Source organism: Cryptomeria japonica, chromosome 3, assembly GCF_030272615.1.
Source record: "Cryptomeria japonica chromosome 3, Sugi_1.0, whole genome shotgun sequence".
Taxonomy (NCBI): Eukaryota; Viridiplantae; Streptophyta; class Pinopsida; order Cupressales; family Cupressaceae; genus Cryptomeria; species Cryptomeria japonica.
This window is the reverse complement of record NC_081407.1, coordinates 151,553,061-151,573,840: the sequence shown is the minus strand read 5'-3', so window position 1 is coordinate 151,573,840 and position 20,780 is coordinate 151,553,061. Positions and strand designations below refer to the sequence as shown.

The 20,780-nt window shown below is 36.6% G+C and overlaps 1 protein-coding gene across 1 annotated transcript; it reads left to right on the top strand.

Moving 5' to 3' along the window:
• Window positions 1-14,978: 14,978 nt before the first annotated feature.
• On the top strand, window positions 14,979-15,536 carry LOC131067785 (uncharacterized). Its single transcript, XM_058002936.2, has one exon. The coding sequence runs from the start codon at window positions 14,979-14,981 to the stop codon at window positions 15,534-15,536; it is 558 nt and encodes a 185-aa protein (XP_057858919.2).
• The last annotated feature ends 5,244 nt before the right edge of the window (window positions 15,537-20,780 follow it).

Genomic DNA, 20,780 nt, shown 5'->3' with positions numbered 1-20,780 from the left:
TGGGAGAAGGCTTAGTCTCCTTAGACTCTTCTTTGGAGGGAACCGGTTCAGTCTTAGACTTCTCTGATTCCATCTCTGCTTCTATCTGAGCCTTCTTCTCCTTAGATTTTTTAATAGCTTCTCTGGTAAAGGCCATCTATTATGCCATAGCCTCGGCCATTTTTGTTACTTTTCTTTTCCTTTCAGGCTAAGTGAACTTCTTATGCAATTCCATATCCTTTTCTTTGAAAGTTCCAAATTTTGCTTCTTAAGGGTCAACCGGTTTTCTCATAAGATATTGAGAATAGTTTTCAAGAGTTTGAGCATAAACCTCATAACCCATTGGCATTATCCATACTGTTATTGGTTCTACAGCCTCCATATGGCACTAGTCCTTGTCAACCATGAAGAAGATAGTATTAGCATATTTGTCCACCACTTCCTTAGTAATCCTTACTCTATTCGTCATTTTGCCTTGGAAGGTTTTGAAGAAACTCCAAAGGGCAGTTGTCTGATTCTCTCTATTTCCCAATCTTTGTAAACCTTGTTTGATTTGAGTGGTGACCGATAAGTCATATGCCCATTGGACTCTTCTTGTACCAGGGATCTCATTCATGAATTACAGTGCTAGACAAACAATCAGTGAACTGAATTTGAAAGCATTCTTCTTGTCAGTTTTGATTTTCTTCAAATTTCTCAGGAGCTCTTCAAGAAGGATTGTGCACAAGTCATACTGCATTTCCTCTTTCACCATCTGATAAGCTGCATATATTGTAGTACCAAAGACCGAATTCAATCTTCTAGATTGATAAACTTTGTACCCAATGATCATTGATGCAAATCTAACATCATGTTCTAAGATATCATCAATCACCATTGACCTGCTATCAAATTGAGTACCAATTAGCTTTGTGACGGTTGGATTCATCACCTTCCTTAAATTAGGTTTTCCACCAGTTTGATTCAGGCATGTAACTGAATGGATTGTCTACTTGGTTATCTTATAGGATCAGTCCAGCCATATGAATTCATCATGGACACGGTTCAAACTATACCTTACCCACTCATCCTCATTGAATGTTAGAAAGTGAACAAACTGCATGAAACCCTTCCTTTGTAACTGTGCATATTCTGGTTTGGGTTTTCCAACTTCATCCATTATATGGTCATTATACAACATTAAGATATCCCTATTTCTGGTTTCCTCAATTGAGCAGTGAATGTATGCCCCAACATCATCAACATGCAAAACTCTGTATCGTAGAGACAAAAAACAACCATTGCGATCATCCTCAACAGACTTAAAAGGATGTCTTTTGAATTGTGGCCTTTCTCCCTCAGAAACTTCTACTACCAAAGGTGTATCAACAAAAGAAGACGTTATTTCAAGAAATTTAGGGTTCAAAGGATAAAACACGCTTCGCTAAATACCTTTTTGTTCTATCAAATCACCTTAAGCCTTCTGATCACCTTGAAAATTGGTTCACCTTGCTCTGCAGCTTCAACACTTCGATCGCAATGTGAGAAATGATTCATATTTTTCCCCTTTTAACTTTTCAAACCCTAACTTTAAGTTGAAATAAATGCAACCGTAAAGTTCAACCGAATGTCCTATTTAGCATAATCCATTCCATCAGATTCCAAGATCGGCATGATCAATTCCAGATAATCATCTCCAAGAATGTGCAATCAACCTTGATCAATCAAAGATCTCTTCTGGGGGTTCTACAATATTGTGCATGAAGATCCCACCCCTTAAGGCTAAATGACTTAGTTACCAGATGAAGATCTTACACCGGATTCAAGTGCAAATCCACTGTCTGTCTTGGATTCATCTTTTATGAACCACATCTTCTCATGCTTGTTCTTGATCTCTTCTACCTTTGCTTTGCATTTCTCATCTGATTTTCCTTTGTTTACCAGATAATTGTTCTTACTTCTGCAGAATTTTGCAATGTGACCGGTTTTGTTCCATACACGGCAAACAACATTTCTTTACATAGGTCTAAAATTCATCTGATTTGGTCTCATCCTGCATTGGTAAGAGATATGTCCAAACATCCCACAAGCATAACATCTCTTGTTCTAAAAATTATTCATTACTGCTCTACACATGTTTGACTTGTGACCAAAAATATTGCATATGAAACACTGACTGGTAAAGGTAGGACCATTGTTCATATTATTCATTCCATTATTCATCCTAGTTTTGCATTGATTTTCCATATGACCAAATTTATTGCAAGTAAAACATCTACCATTGAATTTATAGGCATTAGGTTGTCTTACTGGAGGATTCTTGCTCTTCTTATGATTAGGATTTGCATTGCTTTGTCCAGATCTGGAGAATTCTCCTTTCTCAAATTTGAGTCATCGCATGTCTTTTCAATGTATGTCTTTCCACATCTCATCAAGCCTTGTTGAGCTAGCATTGAATTTGTCTTTTTATTCATTTGCAGTAGCAATTTCATCTCTTAGGGCACCAATATATCTTTCAAGTTCTTAACCATTATTCCTTGGTTGTGTCAACTCAAGATTCAACTCATCATTCTCATAGGTAAGCCCAAAGCATTCGTCTGATCTATCTTTTAATGATTGAGTCAAAATTTCTTCATTCTTCTTTCGGCCTTCAATCTCCTTAGTCAACTTCATCAAAATGGATTGCATCTCATTCTTCAATACAATATTCTCTCTAGCAAGCTTGTCATATTCATCAGCTTTGTCTTTATTTTCCATGCTTTGTTCTTCTTTCTCCTTCAGCTTGTCCATAGGCTCTTTCCTCTTGTCTCTTGAAGTTTGACTTGATCTTTCAAAACATTAATGACGTCTTCAGTTGCATTCAAGTTTCTCTTTAAGTAACTTATTTCATTTCTTGTTGCATCAAGATCTTCAAGTGCCACACAAATTTGTTTCTGCAAACTGGAATCCATTGATTCAATCTCCCAGACCTTCCTCAACCGATTAGGCTTCCTCAGAGGAACTAAGATCTGATACCAATTGTTGGAATCAAGGAACACTAAGAGGGGAGGATAAATTAGTGTTCTATCAGTAAATAAAATTTCAAACTTATTCTCAGATCATCAGAAGTAGATGCAAGAAAGTAAAATGCAAAAACACAAGATAATCAACCATAGAATCATAAAACCAAGATTTTTACGTGGAAACCCAGAAAGAGAAAAACCACGGTGGGATAGGAAGCCACAATATTCATATAATGTGATGAGGATTACATAAATATTACATAAGGGGAATGCACTTCCATTCAGGCACACTGCCTAGAACCAAAGGTTCAATTACAATATGGAAGTCTCGCTGACTTACAGATCATTAAAAATGATAACTACAATAATTGAACTCAAAATTAGCACCAAACAATTCATGGATGAGTTTTGGTTAAGTGCAAGAAGTTTGACTGTGTTTTTTTGCTTTATTTACTGTGATTTTATGGGCACTTCTCTAGCTTTTGATCAAAAAGTCCTCTTTATTACTTTGTCATGGCCAAAATTTGTCACCATTCCTTTGGACTACAACATTCTAGATTTCTTTATTTGTGACTAAGCTCCTTAATCCAGGTGTATGTTGTCCCTCTATTGCCTTTCCATTATGAATGAATGGCCTATTCACTGATAATGACCTTGACATCAAGGTTCTCTATCAACCTCTGTCTTTTGAAACCTACCCTCTTCTCCTGTTATTGACTATGTATTCAACATTGCAGACTGAAAATCTTCTTTAGACTCCTTTGTGATTTTGATGTCTTTGATGCATTTATGACTACTATAAGGTTATATTAACCTTTCTAGGACTATATCTAAGGTTTTTAGACTATCTCTACATATTACTATTCTATGTGGTGACTGAGAGACCTTTATTCAATCATCATGGATGCATCTTATATTGGTGTCCTTTCAATGGTGATTCAAATGTATTCATGGTATTTGCTTGATAAGGATATGTGCTACAAATAAATCACTATTTTTGACACTATTTGGCATTAGAACCCTTGAATTTATTGACATGAGCCTCCTCATATTTTGTCACAGTCATGCTACAATGATTTATGCTCTTGATGACAATGAGTGCTCTCTATCTTACCATTGACAAAGAACAAGGCCACTATCATTTCTTTTTGACAAGGCTGCTCTGAGCCTGCAGATGATGGCATTGTCCTTAGATCTTTGTTTTTGGCCTTGTGTTTCAGATTTAGATCACTAAAAATAGGAAAGTCTTTGTCAATTGCACCGTATATACTATTGCCTTTATACTCTACCACCATTCTTTACATTTCTCTCTTAGATTGTTTAACTCCTCACTCACTGTTCCTGAACTGTCTTCCTGAGTAGACCTACTAAGATAGATCTTATATGCTTTGGACTACTTTAGACTATTGATGAATCTCTTTGAGACTCACTCTATGAATATTCTCATAACTATTCCATGGGACTGTTGTCCAATTTTGGCCTCATGCCTTAGTTGCAGATTTAGAGTCATTTTGAGGTATATTTATAATCTTTTTTTAAGGTATTTGTTTTCAACTCTTATGACTAAAAGGGGGTATGTTTCTTGTTTCTTTAAGTCTCTTTTGAATTTGTGTTAAGAATTTCAAAGGGGTGCCAGTTTCCCTTAATTTATTACAAACCTTTCAAAAGGCGTGTAATTATGTATAAGACCACATGTTTTTAGTTTTGAAAGAGTACAGATTTCACTCTTCGGAGGGAAATTCCAAAATGAACCTGAGAAAGACTCTTGTTAGCACCCATGGTCAGTGGGAAATTCTTAGGTAAAAGGAAGTGAAGTTTATATTGTGTCAAGGGAAGCCCTAATCTTTGTTGTTTCTCATCAATGACCACCAAAATCAAGAGTTGTAGTCTGATTAGCATACATGTCAAACTGAACAACAGATTGAGGTCTCTTTTTCAGATTACAGGTAGATGTCAAAATTTAGGAGGTAGGGATGTTTGCAAAACACCTCGTGCATTTATGTATGGTTTTGTGGCTTTGAATAGCATAGAAGAATTTATAAAATGCATTCTTCTACCTTCATAAGTGTTTATATGTTGTTCTAAGCGCTTCCATGCACGGTTAGGAAAAGCATTTTCAGTTTCATATCTCTTTCAAGGGTTCGTTGTTGCTTAAGTAGGGATTTCATTGGTTTTAAGAAGTTCCTCCATTATTTTGTGTGAAACCATTAACTTTTTTTCTTTTAAAGTAAAGACTCCTAGTAAGATCATTGAGTCCAGATTAGTCCAAGGAATAGTATCTTGTCGCCATTGTTGTCCATTTCAAGAGAAGTCAAGTGTCTAAAGACAATAAAGCCCATTGAGATGCATGTAGGTCTTAGGTGTCAAAGCATGATTACAAGCATTTTAGTAGCCATCATTACAATGAAATGCATTGGAGATCATAGATCCAACAAGTTTCCAATAGATCCCTTTTTTTTTAACATTCAAGTCTCCTTTATATTTCATGAGGAGAGATTATTCTTTTACATGTATATCAAAATATTACCTCTTTGCTTCTAGGTTTGGATTCTATGGTATGTTGTTAGAAATAATAGTATTCAGTGTCAAAGCAACCCATGTGAAGAACCCAGGCAAATATGAGATGATTGGCACAAACAGAGATTGTTTTATGTCCAAGAACATGAATCATGAATCACAAAGAGCATCTTCAGAAATAGTCTTAGAGGCAGATTACAAAGTTAGAAATCATGCATCTATAGAAGCTTAAAATACAATACACCTCTGTAGAAAAGGAATCAGTCCTTATGAAATGTCAAAGGAGGTAAATATGTCTCAGTCCATGGACAAACATCAAAGTGCAAGGATAGTAATATGAAACCTTGGAGCAGCTAAGGGAAATACACACGTGGAATTTATGTCTCAGAGAACATGCATTTACAACTTCTAAGTGCAGTTTCAAAGGAGCACCAACGATCCATTCATAGTCATACTTCCTTGTGACATGGTCTAGATCCTTGCCTAGATCATGAGAAATGATAACAATCAATGGATATAAAGGCCTTTTACAAATGATTACTAATCAGTTCTAGAACAATAGTTTGAAATAAAGGTCACCAAAAGGCAATCATGGGTAATTCACACCAAAGAAAGGAATAGTCAAGGGTAGGGACCAGACTCAACATCAATCAATAGTTCCAGAAAGGTAGGATAGAGCAGTCAAATTAGAGTCTTCTAGCCAAAACAATATAACCATGAAAGACATCCATACTCATAGGTGACAGTGAGCTTGGTAGAAACGCTATGATGGAAAAGAGGTTATGATTGTTATTGAGATTCATTATGGCTATAGGTCTCCCAAAATAAATACAAGGCACTATCATAGCATTAGCATACGTTATAAGTTCATGGTGTTGATCATTTGTAATGATGTGTGATAATGACAACATGAAGATAGTTCAAATAAACAAAGGGTCACAGTCTTCAAAGACAGTATAAGGAAGTCCTAAAAAGAGTTCCAAAACACTCTGGGAGTTACACAAAAAGGTCATCAAAAGATATAGCTATCACAAGAAGAAAATATGTTGTGAATGCACACATGATATCATTGTGAATAAAGAGTGCATTCATCACATTACATGTTTTTTTTGGTCTAAATACAATGATGACGCAAGCAGCCATGGGTCTTTGATAGATAATAATGAATATCTTAACAATACAGTCCTAAGCCACAACCCATGAAGCACAACATAGTCATCCCTTAAAGGAAAGAATACAACATAGATGTTTAGTATTTGTAAACTAGGAACATGACAAAATTCCATGTGATAGACAGTCCTTAGTAGCTACAAATGCAATGAAAATATAGGTTATATTGATGGGCTTTGAGATAATGGTAAATGTCACCATAGCAGCAGTTACCTGCTCAATATAAAGCCACCAATAAAATCATGAAAGAGTCACCCAAAGACAGACATGTTACTGATAAGAATAGCATAGATTTATCAAATGATGTAAGCATATAAAACTCTAGGATAGCCACTGGAAGAGAATCAATGATATCAAAGAAGGTCTCAAAGGAAGGATAGATCAAAGAGAAACCACAAAGTTCATCAGTATGCCCACACAGTTGTAGCAATCACAATTAATCACAGTAAAGGTTAAATTTGTAGTCTTTTGAGTAAGTATCGTGTATATATGGGACCAAAGAAAAGTAAAGGGTTGCAATCATAAAGGAAAGAGCATGGATAATGGGCTTTCACTATAAAGGAATGTCATAACCATAGAAGAGCAGATCCATGGATCATTCACAAAGAAATGACAGTCAAAATAACTCTCATAGAGCAGCCTATAAAACATCCAAACACAGTCACAGTTGGATGAAGTGATGAAGGCCTCACTTAAAAACAAAAGTCACTGTCAAAGGGTATGAGTGCATTTGATGAAAGATTGTCATGAATGGAGTTGAATATGTAGATTACAAATGTTCCAATTTGAAATTCAAATTTAAATTTACTAGAAATGCCAAGCCCAAGTTCAAAATTAAAATTCAGTGAGAGAGGTCATCCACAGAAAAAATCCCACTTTTTGAGGGGGATTTGGAGGCCATAATAGCAGTTATATCCCTAATTTGAAGGCCCTATGGCTTGTCCATCAATTAAGGGCAGTTTTAAGAGTAAAATCAGCATCTACACTTTAGTTCTAGTCCACCTTTCAAGGCATTTTCAAATCAACTCGCTCAGCAAGGTCCAATTTCAAATTCAAAAGAAGTTAGTACCTGATTTCTAGCAAAGGAGCAGCTAGCACAGTCAACAAGCCAGCTGAGTCAGCAGGTCAGAGGGAGCCAATATTTTGAAATTCAAAATTTATGAACAAATCTAATAAAAGACATGTTCTTTCATTTGTAATCAGTTCTTTCCTTCTTCTAGTACTCAGTAGTGAATTGAGCATTGTAACTCACTTTTTCTGAAAATTTGTTGAGTTCTTCTTTGATTTTAAATGTAATTAGCTATGTTACAGCTGGTAACCTCTTGTACATGAAAAAATCAGAGTTGTTCATTTATGTATTGTAATTAGATTCTTTTGAAAATCAATGAAGAATATTGTTGTTGTTCCTACTCATTTCTTTTCATTTATATTGTATTGTGTCTCTTTCTTTCCATCTCCGCTACGTGATCTTTGCATATGTATAGTGTTTTAGCAAGCACCCTTTGATTTGATCAAGTTATATATTATGCCAAATATTGTGTTTCGGCTTGTAAGATTGTATGGTTTACATCATCTTTCATACAAATTGAAAAGAATGGCCTTTATATGAAGTGCTTATGATCATCATAAGGATCAAATGAGTTGTGAATCATATTAGTTTTTTCATTGAATCAATTGTAATCAGTCAGTTTTCAAACATCAGGAAAACAAAACATTTTGGGTGCATCACCACAAGTTAGTAGTAGAATTTCATTTTCAAAGTATCCTCTATCCATTTTCTTTGTCAAGAATTAATAGTTTTAGGGGATTTCAAAGGGAACCAACCCTCTCTAGAGGTCTACTTCCACAATAGGGTACCCACAACCTGAAGGTAGTCCCATGTGTAACAACTTAGCTGAGTCTAGGCTTAGCTAGGGTACAAACTGATGAGTTGAAATAATAGCTCTTTTATACCTACAACTGATAAATGTTTTCTATGTTTTAAGTTGCATATTAGGATACTATTTGAGTCATGTGATGTATTAAAGTTTGACTATGCACATTTTGGATGATAACTAAACCCATTAAACCCTGTATTGTTTTGAGCTATTATTCATGTTGCCATGCAGATTATTATAGGTAATATCATGTGTGGATGTATAAGTGTTATGATTAATGAAAATAGATATATATGTATGCTTGTATGTTCTAACTTTTAAATGCATGAATAAATAAGTTGTTGCAGAAGTGGTTATTGCAAGCCAGATGGAGAATCATGTCATGAAAGCAGTCGGAGACATTCAAGGGCAATTAAACATTCAAAAAAATAGAGAAGATGGTGTGCATAAGAATCGGAAAAGGAATAGCAAGGCGATACCAGATTCATTTATGTTTGTCTTCACCAAACATCAATCTAGTAACACCACCATGTTATATTCTTGGTTGCGGTTGAGCTGAGTTCCACGTTTTCTGCGGATTAACTTCTTCTCTTAGTAGCCATAAATGTTTTCCACCTTATTTCGTTGGCATGATCTAGATAGTAGGAAGTTGGTTATAGTTTTCTTATAAATAAAGACCTGCACTTCTTCTAAGAGGTTAGACAACGTTTTCCAGAACTTGAAGCATTTCTTTCATTTCATGTGTTGTATTGACTTTTGAAAACAATGAATGAAAGCTATGTTATTCTGAGTATATAGAATCATCTTTGAAGTCTAGATACACTCATCCAAGGGGGCCCACTTGGTGAGTATTCCCGTGTGTTTGTTAGATTAAGTTTTCCCTTTGCTACAATAGATGTTCTAGCGACTGTTTATTCCTACAGCCACTAGAACCAGATCTTGTGACTATTCCTGTAGTCAAAGTAGACAGAGTAATTCCTATTTGTCAGCTCTGAACCTAGTTAATAGTTATTTAATTAGAATCTTTTGTTAATGTTAAGATTTCCTGTAGTCATTTAGTTGTTATGTTTTCACTTGTTTATTTCGAATAGATTTAGTTGTTGCAGTAGTGCAGAATGACTATCACAGGAACTTAGTGCATATACAATGCAGACCCATTTCAAGTAATAAGTCCCTGGATTGACAAGTAAATGAATTTTAGTCATGGAGCTAATAGCTACACAGAATGAATGACCAATCTTTGGGTTGAGACTTTATCTCTAATTATTATTCCTATTGGTGAGGAAAACATTTTTGGCGTCGTTGTCGGGGATGGTGTCAAACTAAGAACCTGTTACAGTTATGATTTTTTTAGTTTTCAGTATAGTTGTTTTTTATAACTTAGTTTGTTTTAAGTAATTCTCATGAATATGCATGCATAGATGAAGAAGAGATGCTCAAGGTATATTCCTTCCTAACCATCCTAATCATACAAGACTTGATCCATATGAAGCACCAGATGTAAATCCTTTTGTTGCACTTTACCAAGCCCCAGATAATTTGAACCCGCTTGAATTTGAACTTTCTGAGAACAGCCTTCATTTTCTCGTTGGACCTCCTGAAGAGGAACCTTATCTAGTAACTCCTCCTCAAAGACCAATGCAAGGAAATCCATCTCTGGTGGGAATAACCCACCTCCACCTGTGAACCTAACATTTGAGTTCCCCATTTCTGATTTGCATGATAATGCTAATCTCAAGAAAATTCATGCTTCTTCTCTTACTAAATTCTATGGACTAGTGACAGAGGATCCTGACACTTTATTGTTTGAATTTGATGTCCTCTGTAGGAGTTATGATTATACTATAGATTCCCATAGACTCAAAATATTTCCTACCACTTTAAAAGAATCAGCTTTGAGATGGTTTATGAGTCTAGGGAGTAGTACAATCACTACATGGGATGAAATGAAATAGTTTTTTCTTGTGAAATATAAAGATTATTGTAGAGGGACTGGCCGCTATGGGGATGATATTTTTAGAATAACATAGAAGGAAGATGAGAGTCTAGAAGATAATTTGGAGAAATTTCTATTCAGTGTCAAGAAGTCCAAGCATAGTACTCTAAATGAAGATTCTCTTAAGTTAATATTTTTAAGGGGAATCAGCGATGAATGCACAGATGCTTTGGACCTTATGGGAGGTAGTGATATAACACAAGCAACATGGAATGGCATTGGTCAAATATGTCATAAGTATTACAGATCTTCTTCTAAGAAGAATAGGTGTTTCAAGCCAGGAATTTCTTCATCAACATCCAATAATGGAGTTTCTCGAATGGAGCTTAGCCACCGTTTGAAGGATTTTAAGGAGGATAGCATAAACAATATGGCTACTCAGTTAGACACACTTCAAGCTAAGAAGAAGCATGAGGAAGCTGATGCAATCCTTGCAGAATTCTATCTACACTGTAGATAGAAGAAAAGAGACTGTAGATGTAAGATGGTTGCAAATCTTGAAGTTCCTGATTTCAAGACAGTACAAGGAGATGATGAACAAGTTTTCTATGTTTCTCAAAGAAGGCCAAATTTTCCAAGACAAGGTATGCATCGTGATCCACTTTCATTTTCTGGTTATAGTGGAAATTCCTATGCACAAAATAATCAATGGCAATCTCCGTATGCTCAAAATTTTGGAAATTATCAAAATTGGTATAATCCTCAAGGCCAAGGGCAAAATTTTGCCAATCAAACTCCACAGTGGCAGCAACCACAAGGAAATTAGTCTCAGTCTCAGGGACCATGGCAACCATTCCAAGGGAATTGGCAACCTACTCCTCAATGGAGAGGAGGTCAGCAATAGACAAATCAGTCTTCTAGTTATCAGCAACCACAATAGCCTACTATAATGCCTCCTCCTGCTGCCAATATCGTTCCACCTAAACCTACACAGCTACCCACTCAACCCATGCCAAATCCTAATAGTAAGCCTCAGCAGCAACATCAAGTTTATTCAGTTGATCCTAATCAATACCCAACTTATTCTCTTTCTATAAGTGATATTCACCTTAGATCCAGAACAACTTTACCTAACCCATCCCCTCTAGTTATAACTGAGATACAAAAGTAAAAGGAAATATCTAGCCCAACAACCCAAATACCTCAAAATCAGCAAATACCCCCATTTCCTCAAAGGTTGCAAGCTGAAGATATTCCTCAACAAGAGGATATAAATTTTGATATCATAGATCACCCGAAATACATGTGTTAAAATTCCATTATTTCAAGCTATTAAAGATGTCCCTATCTATGGTAAAGCAATTAAAGAGGCATGTTTAAAGAAACCTAGCAGAAAAAAAGGATCTGCAAATAGTGCATGTAATGGGTCAACTAGATGATATTATGTTGGGAAAAGTTTCAATTCCCAAATATTCTGACCTTGGTAGTCCTATTGTGAAAATAGTCATCAATGGCACTCAAACAAATAATGCCTTAATAGATTTGGGAGCAGCCATCAATGTAATGACAAGAGATATTTTGCAAAAATGTAACATAACCAGTCTCAAGCCTACTCCTATCGTCCTGCAGTTTGCTGATAATTCCATGGTTCAGCCTGATGGTATGATTGAAGATGTTGTCATTACTTTAGACTTCTAGGAATATCTGATAGTTTTTTATGATCCTGTCTCCTAAAGCTACAATTGGGGGATATCTGGTTATTTTAGGGAAACCTTGGCTTGCTACAACTGATGCATATATTGGATGTCAGTTAGGGGACATGACTATTTCTGATGGAAATACTACTAAAACTCTAGTTTTGTATTCACCTGCTCAGCCCTAACTTGATCAGGAACAAGTTGTTTGGCCTAACGTGGGAGAAGAATTCAAGGAGGAAGTCAACTCTATCAATAGGGAATCATTCATATGACTCCAGGATGACGATTCGATCCTCTCTAAAATTCTGGCAAATCAGTTTAATCTGGAGCAGCAGTCGCAGGAGTTAACATCAAATATTGCAGCATCGGATTTTCCTGCAGCCACTGATATATTGCATACCCTATTGTCACGGGAAGTCTACACTTCTCATCTTTTTGAGGCATCTCAGGTTGATCATATTATCAAAGTAGAAGTTGATCCAAATAAATATTTGAATATCAACAATCAACTCATAGAGACTCAAAGGTTAACACTAGTTGAATTGCTCAAATGTCATCAACACGCTTTTGCATGGGATTACAAAGATATGCAAGGAATTGATCCTACAATTTGTACCCACCGTATTTATATCAAAGAGGATTGTAGACCGCTTAGACAGCCACAGAGAAGAATTAATCTTGCATTAAGGGAGATAGTTAAAGAAGAACTACAAAAATTATTAAATGTTGGATTTATCTATCCTATATCGGATAGTCAGTGGGTGTCGCCTCTAGTCATAGTTCCAAAGAAAGGAGGTAAATGGTGGGTATGTGTGGATTATAGAGCTTTGAAATCAGCAACTAGGAAGGATCATTTTCCATTACCATTTGTGGATCAGGTATTAGATTCCTTGGTAGGGAAGTGGTACTTTTCATTCTTAGATGGATTCAATGGCTACAACTAGATTCAAATTGGTCCCGAGGATAAGGAAAAGACTACATTTACTTGCCCTTAGGGAACATATGCATATTATGTTCTTCCTTTTGAGTTGTGTAATTCTCCAGCTACTTTTCAAAGGGAAGTAATAAGCATATTTTTAGATATTTCCCAGGAGATCTATATGGATGATTTTACCACTTATGGTTCAGAATTTGAAGAGGCATTGAAGAATTTGAAGAAATTTTTGCAGAGGTGTGAAGACTACAATTTATCATTGAATGGTGAAAAGTGCTTTATGATGATGCAAGAAGGCATAGTTCTTGGTCATCATATTTCTATAACTAGAATACAGGTTGACCTAGCCAAAATTGAAGTCATTCAAAACCTCCCTATACCCACAAAGCAAAAGGATGTCTGAAGTATCATTGGTCATGCTGGATATTATAGAAGGTTTATTAAGGATTTTAGTAAAATCGTAGGACCTTTATATTGTCTTTTGACTAAGGATATGGAGTTTGATTGGACCTATGCATGCCATGAAGCTTTCTTGAAGCTCAAACATGCCTTGACACAAGCACCAGTGCTTAAGGGACCGAACTGGTCATTGCCTTTTCATATTCATACAGATGCATCAAACTATGCAATAGGAGCAGTTATAGGGCAAAAGATGGACAATTTGGAGAATGCAATTTATTTCATCAGCAAAAAAATGCAGGGACCTGAGCTTAATTATACTGTCACCAAGAAGGAGATGTTGGCAGTCATATATGCACTTAACAAATTCAAGCATTATATCACAGGATATCAAATGTATGTGCACACTAATCAAATAACAATCAAATATCTCATAAACAAACCTTCAATTATAGGAAGATTGGCTCGATGGTTACTATTGATGTGGGAATTTGATATTACACTTGTTGATAAACCAGGTAAAGCCAATGTGGTTGCAGATTATCTTTCTAGGCTTCAATTGCAAGATGATCCTACAGTCATAGATGATGCTTTCCTAGATGAACATTTGTTCCTGATAAAAGCTCACACTCCCTGGTATGCTGATATTGCAAATTATTTAGCTACTAATAAGATGCCTTCTCATTTTTCTCTTAAAGAAAGAAGGTTGCTAGTTGAGAAAAGCTTTAATTTCTCATTGATTGTTGATTGTTTATTTTATACTAGACCTGACCAAGTCATAAGAAGGTGTGTCAAAGAGGATGAAACATATGATATTCTTCAGGCATTTCACGATGAGCCATGTGGAGAAAATTTTGCTGCTAAAAGGATAACACTTAAAATCCTTAGCATAGGATATTATTGGCCATCTTTGTATAAAGATGCAACACAATATACTAGATAATGTGATAGATGTCAGTGAATGGGTAGGCCTACTAGATCTGATGAAATGTCATTATATCCCCAAATATTGGTTGCACCATTTGACAAATGGGGATTGGATTTTGTTGGACCAATTGATCCTCCTTCCAATGGGAAATCTTATATTCTAGTATGCACTGATTATGTTACAAAATGGGTGGAAGCATGGGCCATGACACATGCAAGAGATAATAAGGTAGCTGAATTTCTCTATGAGGAAATATTTACTAGGTATGGAGTCCCAAGAGAGATTGTTTCATATCAAGGACCACAATTTGCTTCCACATTAATTGCAACATTGGTTAATGAATATAATATCAGACACATGAAGTCTACTCCATACCATCCTTAAGAAAATAGTCAGTAGAAGTTACAAACAGGGATTTACAAGCTATTCTTACCAAGACAGTAGTTCTTCATAAGAAAGATTGGTCAAATAGACTTCCTGAAGCCATTTGGGCATACAGAACAACATGGAAGACAACAACTGGTTTTACACCTTTTGAAATGGTGTATGGAAAAATAGCAATGATGCCCATTGAGTTTGAGTATAAAACTCTTAGGATAGCTCTACAGTTGAATATGACTCTCTCAGAAGTACAAAAAGACTACATCATGCAATTGAATGCTCTAGATGAGCTAAGAAAGATGGTTGTCCAGCATACAGAGATTATTCAACATCAACGAGCTCAATGGCATGATAAGTATATCAAGGAGAGAAAATTTAAATCTAGAGATTGGGCATTGATACATGATTCCAGATATAAGGATATTGTGGGGAAGTTGCAGACACGATGGTTGGGTCCATATGAAATAGATGAAGTTTTTCCAAATGGAGCAGTTCGGTTGACAACAATAGACCCAGTAAGGTTCAAACTTCTAGTCAATGGTCATCGACTATGCCTTTATCATAAGCCTGTAACAAAAGAACAATTCCTACAACAATTTGCCAACCAAGTGCAGACCACGGTTCCTGCAACATCTGAAGAAAACCCTCTTGCAACAGTTCCTGCAGCATCTAAAGAGGATATTATGGACGCAGTTCCTGCAGCTTCTGCAGGGGGCCTTCTTGGTCCTCAATCTTAAAATTCTTCATGCGTGCGTTCATAATAACCATTTTCATACTTTATGGAAATACTATTCTCCGCTAATAATTTTCTCATCCACCTCATCCCATTTCATATCTACTTCTATCACATCATTCACTTCACGTCATCTCATATCTGTTGACAACTGTTTTGATGCACTCACCAACAATCAGGTAGTCAATGTGAAGACTCACCACCTCTCCTAAAAAGCAATAAGTTCTGGGGAACTGATCACTCCAAGGTCTCTATAGTCGGGTCTCGATGGTGATGGGCAGCTCAATGGTTGATGTGGTTGTACCTGTTAAGAGGTCTGCTGGTTGAAACTAAATCCCAATAATTTTTAATAACTTAACTTCTTTTTCGTATTTTATGATTTAAGATTCTTCTAGAAATAAATTGCAAAAGATAGGGAAACAAGAAAATAACAATGAAACCAATTCAATAACAACTTAATGAACTACTCAATTAGTACCCTGCAATCCAAAAATCATCAAATATTATCCAAATTGGCATTCAATAACGGACCTCCAATGAACATGCAAAGTCATGCAACCTCATAAACTCATGAAAATAATATCACTACAATATCGTTCTATTGCATTAATTATCATACACCACTTATGTGCGCAATATGATTCATAAGGTAATAAACAGAAGATCAGAACAAGTTGTTGATTTCAAACAATAGACATTACAAGACTGCAAAGAACAAACTCATAGAACATATGCATAGATCAGGCAATCTATAAGCTGCTTCTTGTATTAATTTCAAAGAATATGTCACAAAAAATTCTCAAGTTCATAGCAATCAAATAATCTAAAATCTCTAAGTGGGCCTCAAATCATCAATTTGTGGACCCTTATAAATGAATCAAAATTCTCAATTTATAGAGTTTTCTGCCCTACTTTCTAGGAAATAGACCTAATCTAAATTAAGAACTAAAAAGCAAGGAGTCGCAGTTGACTTGCAAGTCTTTGCCTCTATACTCCAATTAACTACTACGAAATAGAGACTGGGTGAGCACTGCCAAGACCATGTTGCATGAGCTAGGCTTTCGTAGTCATGCAAAATTTTGCTCAAAACTGAAGTGTGAGTTGGAAGCGCAATTGGAGTCCCAATGGGGTGGTCATGCTATTATTAGAAACTAAACATTTATCTTTACATCTTTTTATAGGTTTTATAATTGTTGATGATACATGCAATCACCTCAGCAGGAGGATCAACAACATGCTTGATTCTAAATTTATACTTTTTCAAAATTTCCTCCGCATTCTTTCTTTCACTTTCTAACTCCTTTATTGTCTTTGTAGCCTGTTGACACTGGGTTATCAAATATGTATATTTGTCCATTAATGACACACTAAACTGAGTTGGAGCTGCAAAATATTGTGCCTCATATGCATCCCACTGGCGAAGTACCTGATCTTCCTCCATACTTCCAGCATTGGTTATTCCAAACCCAAAAACTCCTAATAACTGTCCTACAAAATTCTCGTACTTTTCTACTATTTTGAGGAGAGGAGACCAAATACCTATCATATCCCCCACATACTGTTGAAGGATTTCTATCTTCAACTCCAAAATGTATGTGTAAGATTGCAAATTCTCATAACTATCTCCACCCAAGAGGTCCTCCCTTATTATCTCTTCTTTGCCAAGACTCAAAAGTTTATTCAAGACCCGAAACTGCTTGCCAAAAGTGTTGAGCTTCTACTCCCACTGCTAAGAACAAGAAGCCAACGTCCCACCAACTTGTATGGCCTTCCTATATTCCTTCATGGTATTCTGCAAAAATAATCTAATTTTAGAGGCATTTATTTGCGTCCATGACTTTGCAGTGGCTGCCACCTATCTTACCTCAACCAATGCTTTTATCTCTCCCTCTGGAAGTGACGAGGCTGAAGGTAAATTATCACTTACACAAGTATCCAAATGCTTTCCCATCTCTACCAATAGCTGCTTGTATTCTTCCAATTGTGCCTTGACCTTTGAATGGGAGGTGTATTATTTTTCCATTCGCCCCCTGATGACGCTCGTAGCCAATTCCAATGTATCTAATTCTCCCCACTTAGTTTGCTTACCCAATTTAACATGTGATACTTGGTACTTTGGAGAGATCTAACCTTCTGCTTATGTAGGAACTGCTATATCTGCAATCACCTCACCGGAACCTGTTCTTGATAAATGATGTATGGTCTTGGCCTTCTTTGTTTTCCTTGGTTCTTTAGTGATTGCCTATTGTAATTTAACTTTTGGTAGCTCTACTTTCCTTTTATTTTTCTCGAAGGTGAAGTCTAACCATTGCGGCACATCCTTATCTTTTTCACCTTCGTGGGGTATGATGTTAGCGGTAATTATGTGCACAACTGACTGTTCTTCTACTTCATCTTTCTCCTCTTCTTCTATATGCTTAGGGTCCTGGGGTGAAGCAATTTGGTGGACTAGGCTAGCTTGGAGAGTAGTATCAACATTCAAATGTTTTTGCTTATGTAACTCTCCTAACTTATCATTGATTTCCTCTTCAAACGTCTTACCATCTTTATCAATTTCATCCATATCTTTCTTATCAGCTATTTATTTCAGTAAATCTTCTTGGTCTTGAGGAGTCAAGACCAACATTTCGTCCTATGAATCTTCAGCGTCATTTCGTTCCTTCTCTCCTCCAAGTGGCTATTGTTCCATAGGTGGCTCATCCTCTTGGTCAGAATCTAATTTGATGTTATGGACACTTACTGTTTCTATGGTAGGTCTTAACACCTGTGTCATGGGAGGCATTATTTTTGTATCAGAAATATTAGTTAGTGGTGGCATAGGGGCGGTAGCAGCTGAGGTTAAAATTGGAGCTTGTGTTGTGGCGGTAGACAGAGGCTGAGTGGATGCACCAATCGTATCAGGAGGAGGAGGTTGTGCACTTTCATCTACTTTCCCTTGATCATCTTCCTCCTAAGTTCCCTCTCCTGGTGTTTGTCTAATTTTCGTCCTCACAAGATGAACCTCTGCCAGTGGCACAACTCCCAGCCCTTCTCATACTCCAAAATCTACAGCCTTTTTCAAAAGTTCAAACCTCCTCATTTGTTCTTTGACCTTATTTGATAATTCCTCGGTACTCTCTTCGGGTTCGGCAGTTTCATCTGGGTCAATTGATGTGTTCTTTTGAGAGCTAGATCTTGTCTTATGGATAGACTCCTTATAACCCCTTAACTGAGGAACACCTAAAGTCGATTCCTTTTTCTTCCCTTTCAAAGCGCTTGGCCTAACCCTCAAACTGAGCCACTGCCTAGTTCTATCTATGACAATTTGAGTTATTCTATCTATATCTATATCCTCCTCTATCGACCACCTTATTGGAGAGAGAGGCTTCTTGTCAATTTCTTGCTCCTTATATACATAGTCTAATAGTTCACCATCATCCCTTAGTTCTTTGGGGAGATTGGTCTCTATTTCAAAATTTCTTATTTGAGGTACTAACAGCCTATAATAATTATTTTCTCTAACTTCAAAACTATCTTGGAGGTTTTCTCAAAAATCCTCCAATCTAGACTTATGCCCCTCATATGCTTTTGGCATGATCTACTTTAGCTTGTTGTAGGGATCATAGTACTCCCTTGTATAATTGAATTCTTTAAGATTTAAATCATGAAGTTCTTGCCCTGTTGTCTTCGCTACCTAAATCTTTGAACAAGAGAAATAACCAATAGAAATTGAAAAATCTATACCCGCCTTGTGTTTTGAAGACAAAAGGGATTGAAGCCCGAGCATCTGCCTGACATATTCTAACAATATAATGTGATCATTGCAGTATCACGGCAACAACATAGGGTTCCCTATGAATCCACTAACCCTGATATATGTAGAGTGTTGGTTCTGAATGAACCAACATGCCCATTCCTTGATGATTTCCATTGCTTCTGAGCTTATCCTATAACTTGTATCACATGTGAGTTTGATGATGACAGGAAAAAGGAAGGCATCATTTATTTTTTTTAAATGTGCCTTTGCATTGTTTAGAGGAAGTTGTGAGTAATACTCCCACACCTTCTTTTTCCCTTCCTCATCGCCTAGTTGGCCCTCTATTTGCAATCCTGGGAATTTACTTGCTCAGGCAACCACCCAAATAACATAGGAGGTAAAGAAGAATCTCTTCGTTTGATGCACCTCCTTCATCTACTTATATATGTTGTCAGAAAGAATTTGGGCCTAGTCAAAGTATTGTTTCCCTATTAGTATAGTTGTCATAAAATGGAACATCCAAGGATGGAAGTGCCAACAATCTAGCTTGTCGAAGGCTTTTCTCATCATGATGATTAAGTCTCATTGAGGCTCCTTGAAATCTACCCTCAAAATGTATGTGGCCTTTAGCCCTGTCTTCCTTTCCTCTTGCAACCAATTCTCATTCATATGCCTTTTGTTTGAAGCAATATTCTTGTTCCATACTCTAGTGGCTTCTTCCTCTATAGTTAGGAGTACTTCATCCCTCATAGGGATTCCAAACACAAATCTCAGCATTTCCGTTGATAAATCAATCACAATTCTACCCTAATCATTTGTGCACTTTCTAGTGTCTGCATTATAGAATTGTGCAATAGTCATAATGAATTCAGGGGCCTAGACTGATTCCAGGGTAATGGTTGCTTTCACTAGACCTGATCTCTTAGTTCTCCTTAGTGGGGCCTCTAGCCTTGGTTTGTCCAATTGTGTTTTGATATCTTCCAACTCGATATGCCCCACCTATGTATCTGTCACCCATTTGATTTGGTTCTCCAACTTTGAAACATAGACTTGTCCTTGATATTGATATTTCATGGTTACAGGAATTTTGTCCAACTCATTGCCTCTCTTGTTGGAGGGTGGGTCCATCTTAATGCTATAATCTACAAGAAAGAATCATAAATCAGTCCATTGCATTCTTTAAAATATCAATGAAAGCATCCGTCTCGGGACTCCGAGGTTTCGGGGTGGATAACTTCCTTTTAAAACAACTGACTTCGGAACTCTGGGGTTCCAAGGTTCTGAGGTTAGCATAGGCTTAAAAACTAAGTCCGGCACTCTGGGGTTTCAGGGTTCTAGGCAGATAAAATAAATGGGAGTCAGAACTCCGGGGTTTCAGGATGGACAAGAAAATCTGACTTCGGGAATTCAGGGTTCCAAAGTCCCGAGGTAGTTCAATTGAGTTCCAAAAAGATGTTTCTAAACTAAACAGTGGCCAAATAGGAAAGAACTTCGAGACTCCAAGGTTCCAGG

Coding starts and splice junctions, on each gene's coding strand:
- LOC131067785 (XM_058002936.2), top strand. CDS start 14,979: ATGATGCCCATTGAGTTTGAGTATAAAACTCTTAGGATAGCTCTACAG.